The sequence below is a fragment of the Elgaria multicarinata genome, chromosome 5 (genome assembly GCF_023053635.1).
Source record: "Elgaria multicarinata webbii isolate HBS135686 ecotype San Diego chromosome 5, rElgMul1.1.pri, whole genome shotgun sequence".
Taxonomy (NCBI): Eukaryota; Metazoa; Chordata; class Lepidosauria; order Squamata; family Anguidae; genus Elgaria; species Elgaria multicarinata.
In genome coordinates, this window is record NC_086175.1 from 70096869 (window position 1) to 70110411 (window position 13543).

The 13543-nt window shown below is 42.2% G+C and overlaps 1 protein-coding gene across 2 annotated transcripts in view; it reads right to left on the minus strand.

Annotated features, from left to right (window-relative positions):
* Positions 1 to 13543, minus strand: part of ABCG1 (ATP binding cassette subfamily G member 1) — a 68086-nt gene that overhangs the window by 9636 nt on the left and 44907 nt on the right. For both annotated transcript variants that reach the window (XM_063126584.1, XM_063126583.1), the window contains exons 6-14: positions 12603 to 12748; positions 10790 to 10913; positions 9008 to 9122; positions 6493 to 6641; positions 4451 to 4552; positions 3414 to 3582; positions 1969 to 2069; positions 979 to 1137; positions 672 to 790 (exon numbers count right to left, since the gene is read on the minus strand). In XM_063126584.1, coding sequence (XP_062982654.1) covers positions 672 to 790; positions 979 to 1137; positions 1969 to 2069; positions 3414 to 3582; positions 4451 to 4552; positions 6493 to 6641; positions 9008 to 9122; positions 10790 to 10913; positions 12603 to 12748 — 1184 coding nt within the window. The remainder of the gene's footprint in view (positions 1 to 671; positions 791 to 978; positions 1138 to 1968; positions 2070 to 3413; positions 3583 to 4450; positions 4553 to 6492; positions 6642 to 9007; positions 9123 to 10789; positions 10914 to 12602; positions 12749 to 13543) is intronic.

The window sequence follows — 13543 nt, forward strand, 5'->3', positions numbered from 1 at the left end:
GGGTAAGAGCAATCCACATGCAGAAGGTTTCCATGTTTGGATTGCTTTGCTAGGTTTGCAGAGGTGCTATATGGATTACTAAAAACCCAAAGAAATTCAGTATCCTTGCTAGGCCATGGCTGCATATGAACCAACCATAAGGATGGTTGATGCATTATTTTTTACCAGCACCAGTCATCTGCTGGAAGCAGGTGAGGGGACTGAATGCAGGCAAATGTGCAAGAATCTGTGAATTGGGGGGGGTATTATTTACACTTATAGCACTTGTACAATAAATCCATGAGATAAAAGGTTAAAACTCAAATTTTATAGATTGAGTAAAAGTTGAGAATATGTCACCTACCCAAGGCCACTCAGCAAGTCTGTGCTGAACTAAGCTTTGAATGAAGGTTTCTCTGTCTGAAGCCCAATATACTGTCCAGCTGATCACGTTGTCTTAGGCCCATGTGGTCTCTTTAAAGTCAAGCTGCATGATCTTTTTCTTTCATTCACCCCTCTTACAAGTATATTCCTTATCCCAAACATGCTAAAACTAACAACCACACCAATTCCACCTCCTCCTCCACCACCGCCGCCGCTGCCGCCGCTATCACCCCAAGAGAATGCATTAGAAATGGGAAAGCCTTTACACAACTATCCTTGAAGGACCAAGAAGCATCCTTCCAATTTACCTGACGTAAGAGATGTAGGACATCCACTGGAGGTATGCTGGAATGGTATCAAAGCTGACAAAGAATCCTGAGAAGAGGAGAACTGGTATGGCTGTAACAGGACCTACAAACGTTGCCACCTTAAAAATAAACAAGAGCCAGAAAATAAACGATTAAAAACAAAAGCTGAACTATTCTTGCTGATAGATTTATCCGTGCCAGGGGGTATTTGTCAGACTGCATCCAGCATGCTGAAGCAGGGCCAATAAACCTACATGCTAGAAGGGACAGGAGTGTATAACATCAAAATTAAAGCAAGAGCAAAGACCTGGAGTGAGGTGGATGCTGCCCCAATCAGGAGTCCCAGGGACTGAGCGACGAGCGAGGTCATGGTCCCCAGGGCTGCAAACAGGACAAATCGTAGAGCATCGGAGGGCTGCGCGGTCATCCAGTATACAATGCTACAATAAGCTACAGGAAACATAATCTGCAAGAAACAAACAAATTTCAATGTATATTATGTTACTTATGTCAAAACTGAAAGAAGACGTTACATTATGTGCATTATTTTTCTTCCTTTTAGTAATATTTATATACCACATATAAGAAAATCTCTGAGCAGTTTGCGTACAAAAATACTAAAAGCCACTGTTAACATGCTTGTAATATAATATTATATAGTATAACAACAATCAGTTACAACTACAAAAAGGGGGGGTAAACAATAAAACAGAGTTACATTATATTAGCTCTTTTAGTATATTAGTTGGGTGGCAACTTTCATCCCTGTATCCAGTGATTACATCTTATCACAGACTTCTTGGGATAAAATGGAGAGGGGAAGGATCCTGTATGCCCCCTTTGGCTCCTTGGAGGAAAATGTGGGATATAAATGTAATAAATAAATAAATATCCCAGTTCTATTTCTTGGTGTAATGCCTACAATAAAATTGTAGGCTTTCAGGTGCACAACAACAAAGAGAGATGCATAATGAGCTCCCCAGAGAGGTCCGCCTGGCGCCTACACTGTATTCTTTTCGTCACCAACTGAAGACCTTTTTATTCTCTCAGTATTTTAACAATTAATTTTAACTGAAATTTAAATTTTACTGTTCTAACTCTGTATTTTAATCTTATATCAATTTTGCTGCCTGGTTTTATCCTGGTTGTGCTTTTTATACTGTATTTTGTACTTGTGCTTTTAACCTGTTGGTTGTTTTATTATGGTTTTAATTTTTGTGAACCGCCCAGAGAGCTTCGGCTATTGGGCGGTATAAAAATGTAATAAATAAATAAATAAATAAATAACAGCATTTACCTGAAAAGGGACATCAGCCATCGTTTTAGCTAAGTAGTAGGCCTTCAGACTGTACCAGTAATTCAGATGCTCTCTAAGAAATACGCCCATCTCAAGAGGAACTAGGTTGAACAATTTAAAAATAATAATACTTGAAATAAACAAAAACAGATTGCAGCCTTAGATTACAACATTACTATCCATATACAGTAGGGAAGGTATTGACCATTGTATTCAGTTGGCAGAAGATGTGTGTTAGAGGAATGGCTCATTCACCAAACACACACACACACACACACACACACACACACACACACATACATATATATATATATATATATATATATATATATATATATATATATATTCTCCAAAGTTCAGTTCTATGAAGGGGAGACAGTTCTGTACAGAGTCTATATAGACTTTTGGGAAGAGGCAGGAGGGTTGGATACCCCAGGCCAGTTCACTTTGCTCACTTAATTACTGGGCATGATTGGTCCCTTTGTTCCTTTGCCTAAGCTGCTGTCTATGTTTGAATCCAGACACAGGAAAGTTGTGGCCCTGCTTGGACATCCGTGGGCCTTTCTGCTTCTAGTGAAGTTTTGCATTTTGGGTGGCCCTTGCCCTGAAGTCTTCCACAAACGTGCCTCTCCTTAGATCAGGCGTGTTGAATCTCTTTCAGTCTGAGGCCTAAATTCAACTTCAGAGACGCTCTCAGGGCTGGGGTGGGAGATGTATTCCAGTGGTGGGTGATGCCAAAGGCAAAAGGGGCTGGCCAAAAATGTACCAGCATAGCTTAAAGTTCTTTCTGCCAGGAACTAAGCCGTAGGAGAGGCATTTCAACTTTATAGAATCGGTAAAAAAACAACTCACAAACCTGGAAAACCCCCAAATAATTGTTGGGTGAGGCCAGATTTGGTTCAATGCCCCTCAGTTAGGTGCTCCCTTGTATCTCTGCTGTCCTTCCCTTGCTACATCCAGGCACTGCTTTTCCCCCAAAAGGTGTCTTTTGTTGGGGATGATTTTGCATGCCTGGTCCTTACTGTAAGCTTGTATTCCTTATAAAGCAAGATATATGTGATTCCCAACAGATGCATGGGGTCCTCTTATATGACCCTAAGAACCCAGTAAGTGGCCTATCAAGCTAATAGTAGTAGGGGTTAAAAACGTGGAATCACAAAGGGCAGAAAGGTGGTTTACATCTGACTCACACCAACCAATGAGTCCTGAATAAATATAATACTCTACTGGTGAGACTTTTTAGGATAGCAATCATTAACTTCGCCTGTCCAATTTGAATTAAGGTCAAATATATATTCTATAGAAGCCAAATCAACCATAGTTACTGAAAAAACTCTCACATATTTCAACAGCATCCCTCCTGTGATTTACTATGTCCCACAAATGTTGGTGGCATTTAAACCAATTTTTATCATAGACGATAGAACAGCACCCTCGTTACTCACATGTAAGGACTGTTGGCATGAGAGCAGCAAACATAAGAAACAACATGGAAAAGAAGAGGAAGCCAGAGTTGCTCAGGACCTTCTTCGCTTCATTTCCAATCCCCAAGTACAGCAGTCCTATGAGAAGTCCAATTCCAATGTGTGATGTGATCCGTAGATGTGTTAGGACCTGGTAGGAAAGCAAAATCATGTTTGTATTAAAGGATGCTTTGGCTTAGCAAGTGCTGCAACATGCCTATATTTGACGGTAGATATAGCATTTGTTTACTGAATAGCTCAGGATGGAGTTATATGCATCTCGCTAACATGGTCACAGGGATGGGATGCAGCCAAATAAGATCGAAGGACTGTGGAAAGCCCTTCTCAGAGAGGCTTGCCTGCTTGTCTATGTTGTGGTCCTTTCAGTGCCAGTGGAAGACCTTTTTATCCTCGCAGGCATTTTAGCTCTTTAAGGCATTTAAAAATTGTTCTACAGACCGTTTAAGATCTCCACAGTTTAATGGTTCTACTGTGGGGATTGATTTATTGTTGCTTGTTTTATTTTTATTTATTTAGTTTGTACAGCAGTGTTTTTTCTTAAATTATTTAATACTTAGTTTTACTGCTTCATGATTTCAAATTTTGTATGGGACTATGAGCGGAAAATAGATAATCATTGAAAATTATTTGTGGGCATTCGATAACATGGCATCAAGAATGGGCTACAACCAGGTAGGACTGAAAACAAGAGGACACAAGGGACTTGATCTAAGAACATGGACAGTGGCAGCAGTTCAAAGAGATGAAAACAAAAAGAAAACAGGGATCTGACACACAACTATTTATTCAGTCACAGTCCATCTTTACGACCACTTTTCTATTCATATTCCCAACATTTGATGGGCATCTTGTTCAAATTCTGTAATGACCAAGACTGAAGGAATCCAATACATATTTTTCCTAATTTATGCACCTTGTATGGATGATACGGCTTTGTGTCCCAGAATTTATAATTTGTGATACACATTTTAAAAATAAATAAATCAGACAAACCTTACCGAATCCCTCATTATGGTAAGAAAAGTTCTTTTAAACAGAATGCAAAACTGAGTAAGGCAGCTGGCTGAGAAGCTATGACACCCTTCCATGGATGAAGAATCCTGATGGAATATACAAATGAAACATGAAGTTAAAAGCTAGGCCTTTCGTTCTTTTTCAAGTTGCAGCAGAAGCACTAATGAACACAGGCTTGGAAGCCGGTCTCTGAGTATAGAACCTATGTTCCAGTTGAGAACTGAGTAGCACTCTGAGAGTCACAGGATTTGATAAGCCACAGTTAGATCCCAATGAATTGTGTTTAGTTCCCACTGAAATCAGTGGGAAAAGCCATGACTAATTTGTCCCATTGATTTTAATGGGATCTAAGTTCAACTTAGCAGAGTGCATATCCAACCCATTAGATCACGATCTAAGTCAGCCTCCTCCAAGGCTGTGCTGGCTGGTAATTATGAGAGTTATAGTGCAACACATCTGGAGTGCAACAAACTGGGGAAGGCTGGTCTAATCTGATGAATCAAATGAAAGGTCCATCTAGCTGAGCACCTTGTTTCTAATAGTAGCCAAACATTCAATGGGAACTAAGCACAAGCCATAGCAAAAAGGCAATAGCTCTCTCTTGAAGTTTAACCCCCACCCAGCAATCACTATGTAGACGTATACTGCCTCTGAACCTGGAGGTTCCATTAACACGTCATCATTAAAAACTCCCAACAGACTTATCCATGAATTTGTTCAACCCCCCCTTTAAAGCAATGGCACTGTTCAGACAACACACTAACCCACACTCAGTAGGTTAGCTCATTGTCTGAATGCCCACAGGATGGCTTGTTACCATGAAGTGTGGCTTATTTTCTTGAAGAATCCACCTTGAGAACCCATGGTTTGTTGTTGTGTTGTTCAGGGTAGTTAATAAGTCAAACTGCATGATTAACAAGCCACCCTATGGATGTCAAGACAACATGGCTCAACAAGCAACCCAGAGTTAGTGTGTTGTCTGAATGGCACCAATGTAAGTCAGTGTTCATCACCACATGGTGTGGGAATGATTTCCAAAAATTGATGGTCATTGTGTGAAGAAGTGCTTTCTTGTTCTATATGAGACCTTAATTTCCCTTCTGTTTCAGAGGAGAAGGATGAATGATAAACATTTTAAAGCACGCTGAATAAAACATTTCATATGACCTCAAAACTCAGCTGAATTTTAGATGCTACAATTAACTTTTAAAATTCAATACTGACAGATACTTAAACAACAACTCAAATCTTAATTCTTGTTGACTCATTATAAGACACAAATGCTAAACCAGAGAAAGGAAACACGGCACCTCTGATGTTGGTCAACTCCCATCACCCCCTCAGCATTGGCTATGCTGGCTAGGGCTGCTGGGAGTTGCAGTCCATCAAAATCTGAAAGGCCACACATCCCCCACCACTATGCTAAACATTAGCTTGCCAAATAAGGAGAACATCAACTCATATTCAAGCCAATTCAAGTGAAGACAATTTGCTTAAGGCATTCTCTTAAGAGTCTTGGCTCTACTCTGCATAAAACACTAAAAACAAAATCTATTTACATGTAGGATTTGATCGTCAACCTTCTGGTGTGCTTGCTCAATCTGTTGTTTCAATGGCACCAACCAACAGTCATGGAGAATTGTATTCCTGAACTGTTTATGTCTGGCTAATTTAAGGGAAAAGAAAGGAAAGGAACCTCTCGTGCAAGTACTGAGTCATTACTGACTCTTGGAGGGACACCAGCTTTCGCTGACGTTTTCTTGGCAGGCCTTATAGCGGGGTGGTTTGCCGTTGCCTTCCCCGGCCATTATTACCTTTCCCCCAGCTAACTGGGTATTCATTTTACCGACCTCGGGAGGATGGAAGGCTGAGTCGACCCAAGCCGGCTGCCTGAAACCAGCTTCCGCTGGGATCGAACTCAGGCCGTGGGGAGAATTTCAGCTGCAGAAAGTGGACTGTAGCAATTAGCTTGCTTGCCTTTTCTCAACCACCTTCTAATTTCAGAAACCATTTTCACTTGAATTACCTCCTCAGATGGTCTGTGCCATAGGAAGGGATTAAGTTCACTTTCTCCCCCAGAGTCTCTCTTGTAATCGGTATCACACATTCCCTCTTGGACTGCTCTTACTAGCCGACTGTTCTGGTCTCCGTATTCGCCAGAGGCGACCTCCATCACTAAATAGACAGAAGAAAATGATGTAATCCATCCTCATGGAAACAGTTCATGAAAGATGCAAAAGTCAGGTGCATGAAGCATTATTCAAAATTGTCAGGCCTGCACATATACAGGGCTGGGGAGTTTGTGTGGGGCCAAAATGCCTAGAAATGCAAAGGATAGAAGTAGCTATTAGGGATGGTTCAATCTGTCAGTTTTGGGGGGATTCCACACGTCATACTGAGGGCGCTTCCATGCGTCCCCAGTGCGCCCCCAAAGCGATCGTGTAGCTTGCCTGTTCGAAGAGACGAGGAAGAGGCGTCCTTGCTGCCGCCGCCGCCACCCATCTACCTCCTCACCGGCTGGGCGGAGACGAGGTAGGTGGGTGGCGGCGGCGGCAAGGACACCTCTTCCTCGTCTCTTCCCAGGCAAGCTACACAATCGCTTTGGGGGCGCACTGGGGGCGCATGGAAGTGCCCTCAGTATGACGTGTGGAATCCCCCTTGGTGACTTTTCCATTTCTCATTCTTCCAATCTTCAATTCATTCGGAACACTGAGATTTGTTTTTTAAAGTTCACAAGAAAATTGGAAAGTGTTTTTATGCACTTTTCTCCTGATGCATGTGGGGTTTTTTGCATGCATGTCTGCCTAATATACACATTTTTACAAACAATTTTCCTCATATAATGCACTTCTGAACATTATTTTCCCTAACATACATTTTAATATGTGTTTTAACTAGAGAACTTTATTACAAAATTTGGAGAAATGCCAATTAGGATAACTGAATTTCCATTCACTTGATGGTTTAAGAATGTAAAATATGCAAACTCAACTAATTTCTCCCCCATCCCTCATAGCTATCCCAGCACTCCATGAATTTGAGGGGAAAGGTTCTAGACCACAAACAGTTATGCCATAGAACTCATGATTATTTTAAACTGCTGGAAATGCTATTCCCCACTGTGCAACACAATTTCTCAACCACTAGTTTTGAATGGTTTAAAATAATACACCATTTACAGAATGTAAGTGAGGGAATTTATTATTTATTTTTATTTATTTATTACATTTTTATACCACCCAATAGCCAAAGCTCTCTGGGCAGTTCAAAAAATTAAAACCATAATAAAACTACCAACAGGTTAAAAACACAAATACAAAATACAGTATAAAAAGCACAACCAGGATAAAACCACGCAGCAAAATTGATATAAGATTAAAATACAGAGTTAGAACAGTAAAATTTAAATTTAAGTTAAAATTAAGTGTTAAAATACTGAGAGAATAAAAAGGTCTTCAGCTGGCAACGAAAAGAGTAGAGTGTAGGCGCCAGGCGGACCTCTCTGGGGAGCTCATTCCACAGCTGGGGTGCCACAGCAGAGAAAGCCCTCCTCCTAGTAGCCACCTGCCTCACTTTCTTTGGCAGGGGCTCATGGAGAAGGGCCCCTGTAGATGATCTTAAGGTCCGGGCAAGTACATATGGAAGGAGGCGTTCCTTCAAATAGCCTGGCCCCAAACCATTTAGGGCTTTGAATGTCAATACCAGCACTTTGAATTGGGCCCGGACCTGGACTGGCAGCCAATGATGTTGTAAAAGGATTGGCGTAATGTGATCTCGCCGGCCAGTCCACTCATTACTACTTAAACCCTGTAGCTCTGAAATATTTAGGGCTAAAAGAATTAGAATTATTTTCATAGGAGCTAGGAATGTTAGCAGAACCACCTCCATTTTTAATGCCTGTTAGCAGTGGTTCTGCTAACAGGCATAAACCCAAAACATACAATCCAGGATGCAACCATTTAAGCTGGAGTAGAAATGTAGTCCCAATGACTTCTTCCACTATAGTAAAAACAGCTAAAATCCATATGACCAGATGTGCATATATTTCTAGATTAAGGTTGTGTATTTTTATTCCTGTTGTAAGTCTCCTTAATTATTTTATAGAAAGGCAGAATATACATTTCAATAATAAAGAGTACACACACACACACACAAACAAAGCTAGCTTGCACTCCAGTTAGAAATTTTAAAAATACCAAGGTTATTAGCAAGTCCAGTCTCTTGCTTGTGAGATTCAAATGTGACTAAGCTTTTGTATCTTCAACAGAAGGAAGAATTTCAGCAAATACAGTTTCTTTCATCACTGCATTTCTATGAGGAGGAAGTTTCACTTGCCCAAATTCTTGTTTTCGTTATTAATAAGGCACAAGACTTCTGCCCTGTATAGAGTTCAGTAACCATACCTACCACTAGAGGGTATACGTTAACAAGAAAAAGACATCATTTCATGACTAACATATACATTAAGAAGAAATTTTAGTTTCAGTGAAGAGCTTGAACAAGAAGTGTTTTTGAGAGGAGAAACCCTCCATTTTGCTCACCAAAATCTGCTGGATTGTGGTATGTTGGACAATTTAAACCCAGATCTCTCAAGTACGGGACTAGGTTTAATACTTTCCCACGGTAAATGCACTGCCCTTGGCTCAGGACATAGAGCTGAAATAAAGAAAGACAACAAATGATGAAGAATGCTCCAGACCAGCTAGAGAATTTTGCACTGTAACCCTATTCAGTGAACTGCTGTCTAACTGGGGGAAAGCAGCAAGATTGCCTGCTAAGATTTGTAATTTGAGAACATTGGAATACAGTTCAATCTGCAGGACATTGGTCCACTTATTAGGAAGTAATGGGATTTCTCAGGAGTAAGTGGTTTGTGGCCTGTGGCCTTAACTTCTGGAAAACACTTGAAGATTTTGCAATGGATCTAAACTCTCTCTTCAAACACAGTGGGAAACAGGTCTTTTTTCTTTCTTTCTTTTTTGTGAACAGGAAACTATCGAAGAGAGAGGAATGGGAAAAGAAAATACAGCAATTCTGTGATCCTCACTGTTAACCTTACTTTTGACTATGCAACTTATGACTTAATAGGCATTCTCCAGGGACCAGGAGCGGATCTACACTGCGTACTGAAGGCGCTTGCATGCGCCTGCCGTGCGCCCCCAAAGCGATTGTGTAGATCTTGGAAGGAAGAGGCGGAGGAAGAGGCGGCTGGGGAATCCAGCCGCGTCCTTGCCGCTGCCACCGCCCACCTCCCCGCTGGCCTCCTGCTGCCGGCGAAAGAGCCACCCGGGTTGGAGAGCTTCTTCCGCTCTCCGCCCCGCCTTCTTCCGCCGAGTGGCTCTTTCGCAGGCAGCAGGAGGCCGGCGGGGAGGTGGGTGGCGGCGGCAAGGACGCAGCCGGATTCCCCAGCCTCCTCCTCCTCTTCTTCCTCCGCCTCTTCCAGCAGGGTCTACAATCACTTTCGGAGCGCACTGCAGGCGCATGCAAGCACCTTCAGTGCGCTGTGTAGATCCGCTCCTAGATTAAAGAAAATGTAAGCCAATCCCAAACAGCAATTTATGGCTTATTATACATGTTAGTATGCACCACTATACCCCTCCTTGTATACCTGCCTAGTATACCTGCACTCTGGGAGACTGTAGCTGCCACATTAGATTCTCCATGTGAATGCATCCCTGGGAACAATCAAGGTGCATCACATAGATACAGATCTACACATCGGAGCAGTCTATAAACTTCTCCTTGACATGTAAGTTTTTCCTGCAAAAGGAGATTATGATATACAGACATTTTCAAGTAAGCAGTCTCCCTAACAAGTTCCATGAGAAGTCTGTGATTGAATGCCTACAGGGCTGAATTGGCCCTAAGACTTCTAATGAAAACATTTCAGCAGCTACTCCTAAACCTTCCTCTGAAGATTCAAAGTACTCCACATTTCCCATCTTCCTGAAAATGTTATATTTTTGTAACATTCTGAAATACATTTCCACGCTCCCTCCCTCATTTATTCTATCCCCAAGACACGTCCCTGATGTCTCACAGGGATGCCTGCCAATATCTAAGGCGGAAAGGCACGCCGCTTAAAACACACAGAGAATTTTAAAACAGGAAGCTTATGCAGGAAGGGAAAGAAGACCAAAATATACCTTGACTATGTATTGAGACTTTGAAAGCTAACCATTTTGTGTGTTAATACTTTGGAACATGCAGAATGTGATGATCCTTCAGGTACAATGTTGTGCCCTAGGAAAGATGATCCAATCTCTGGGTACAATATTTATACATCAATGTATATCCCCACCCCTCAAAAATCAAAACAGTACCTGATCAAAGAGCTCAAAGAGTTTGGCACTGGGCTGATGTATTGTGCAGATGATGGAGCGACCACCCTGTGCTAAAGCCTTCATCAGGGATACAACTTGAAAACAAGATGCACTGTCCAGGCCACTGAGAGAAAGAACAAGTAGTTGGTCAGGTTTGTTTTTCCAGGCTAACATTCAAAATAGGCTCTCAGAATTAAATGAACAGGAACTCTGCAATTTCACTGAGGCCTTAGCTAGTTGGGGCTTTATCCCAAGACGATCCCCAGGATCGTCCCTGAGTGTCCACATGACACACATGGGATCACGGGATCAGGGAGGGATGATCCCTCCCTTGCCCCAGGATCTCACCCTCCACTTTAGGCCCGGTTTTTCCGCAGTCTCGGGCTGAGCCCGAGACCGCGGAATGTGTGGCTGGGCACCGCAGTTTGTTCCGGCTCCTCACAGTTCCTCAGAAGGAGCCAGGAGCTCTGTGCCCATCGGGGGTGGGTGGGGGAAATAATTATTTTTAAAAAGTACTCATGCGCTCCAGTCTCTTTTTAAAAAATGGTGGCCGCAATGCCTCTCCCTCTGAGGTTGTTGCGTGCCGCATGTGAACAGAGGTCTCTACTTCCCTTGCTCGGCTTCGTCCATTTTCTTCTGCTGCCCCTTACTCCTGGAACGCTCTTCCAGAATATTTGAGAACTACAAGTTCAACTGCAGCTTTTAAAGCTCAGTTAAAAACTTTTCTTTTTCCTAAAGCTTTTAAAACTGGATTTTGTTCTGACTTTATACTGTTAGTTTTACCCTACCCAGTGCCTGTTTACCCTACCCTGTGCCTCTTTGCATACTCTTCCCCTCCTTATTGTTTTATTATGATTTTATTAGAATGTAAGCCTATGCGGCAGGGTCTTGCTATTTACTGTTTTACTCTGTACAGCACCATGTACATTGACGGTGCTAAATAAATAAATAAATAAATAAATAAATAAAAATAATAGGGGGAGATTTCACAATTTAAAAATTGTGAGATCTTCACCCCTCCATCTCACTAGACCACTAGGTCTAGCTAAGGCCTGAGATATGGACAGGAGATATTTCCAGAGGTCTTTGCCCAACACCACTACCGCCTCTCATTGTTTTTTCACATTTTAGTTTGTGTTTTACAAAGTTACTCTTGCCAGTTACATTATACCAAGGTGGTTTATATTCCAGAAAGTTCCCTTCTCCCTCCCACCATTTTAAGCTGTTTCCCACTGTACAGTTGTTTGGCAGTCATATATGTCCTCTTTTTAAAGGATCTAATTTCTAAAGCATCTCAGTAAATTTGTGGGCTCCAATTTCATAAATTCGGAGCAAAACCTGCTCTCTGGGTAAGAGCTTTTGAAAGGAATGACATCTATACTAGAGTGCTCATGCCAAGCCTTCCGATTGCAAGGGAGCTTTTTGTGTGCTGATGAAAGAAAGATCTCAAGCTGCCAAATGATATAGGTAAGATATGGTGGGGTGGGTGGGGGTTTGCCACTGGGTTCTATTGCCATAAATCAACAGTCAGTAGGGGATTACAGACAACACAGCTACGTGCACTGAGCTGAATGGGAGGGACAAGACACGGGTTATCTCTCTAGTCTACTGCCAAAGCCACACACACAATCCATCACAATGTAGGGCTGAGAAATGGGGCTGCACTTTCTTAGGAGTGCCTGCTTCACATGTTGAAATCAATTACTTTAAGGGACATTCCCATTTTCTGGTATTTTTGCTGCTAGCAAAGAATAGTACATCTTACAATGCATATCATTACTGTCACCTGTCTTTCCTTTGGAACACAAATTACCTGGTAGGTTCATCAAAAAACATAACTGGTGGGTTGTTCACTAGCTCCAAAGCAATAGCAAGTCGCTTTCTCTGTCCCCCTGAAAGACTTCCAGTTCGGGTATTGGCACAAGTCAGCAAGCCTAGAGCTGTCAAGATCTCTTTTACCTGGAACAACATACCAGGAATATTACGAACAATTACTCAAAGTACTGCTCATATTCAGTTCTGTGCAAATGTGAAATCTGAGACATAACTGGCTTCCCAAGATTATCAACATTTTGTTTTAATTTTAGATGCTAAGAAAAACTGGTAAATGTGTAGGCTGGATTTGCTGAAGCATGGCTAATTTTGCACACCCACCCCCTGAGTTCTGCTGCCACAGCTACCAGATTTGCTGCAGCAGTAGCAAAAATTCTAGTAATTTTGCAGGGAAACAAGGCCTGCAGGGAACATGTCCCTGGTTTGCAAGCAGAATTGCACTCCTGGGTGCCTCACAGAAGTGTCATTCTGCTTGGAACATTCTGCAAGGAGTGCACTCCTGACATGCCTTGTTTGCCATGCCTTGTTTACCTGGTATACTGTGATTTTTCCCACTGTGGCAAATTTGGTGGTTACAGCAGAAGGAGGAGCTAATTCAGTGGAGTGGTGTGCAACTCTGGTGGGTTCCCAGAGTTCAATGAGGCCCCTGACCTCTGGACATTGTTCTGCCCTGTACTTTTATTTATTTATTGCATTTCTATGCTGCCCAATAGCCGAAGCTCTCTGGGCGGTTCACAAAAGGGCAGTCTCAATAAACACATCTCATGTCTCTTTCTCCCACACAGATGGAACTGCACTTATATTCTGGTGCCTAATGAAGGGCAGACACCCCCATCGGGCCCCTCAGCAGCATCCCCGGGCAACAGGGGATAAAAATGAAACTGAGGAGGGTCAGTTCAGGTGAAAAGGAGGAAGCCGGCA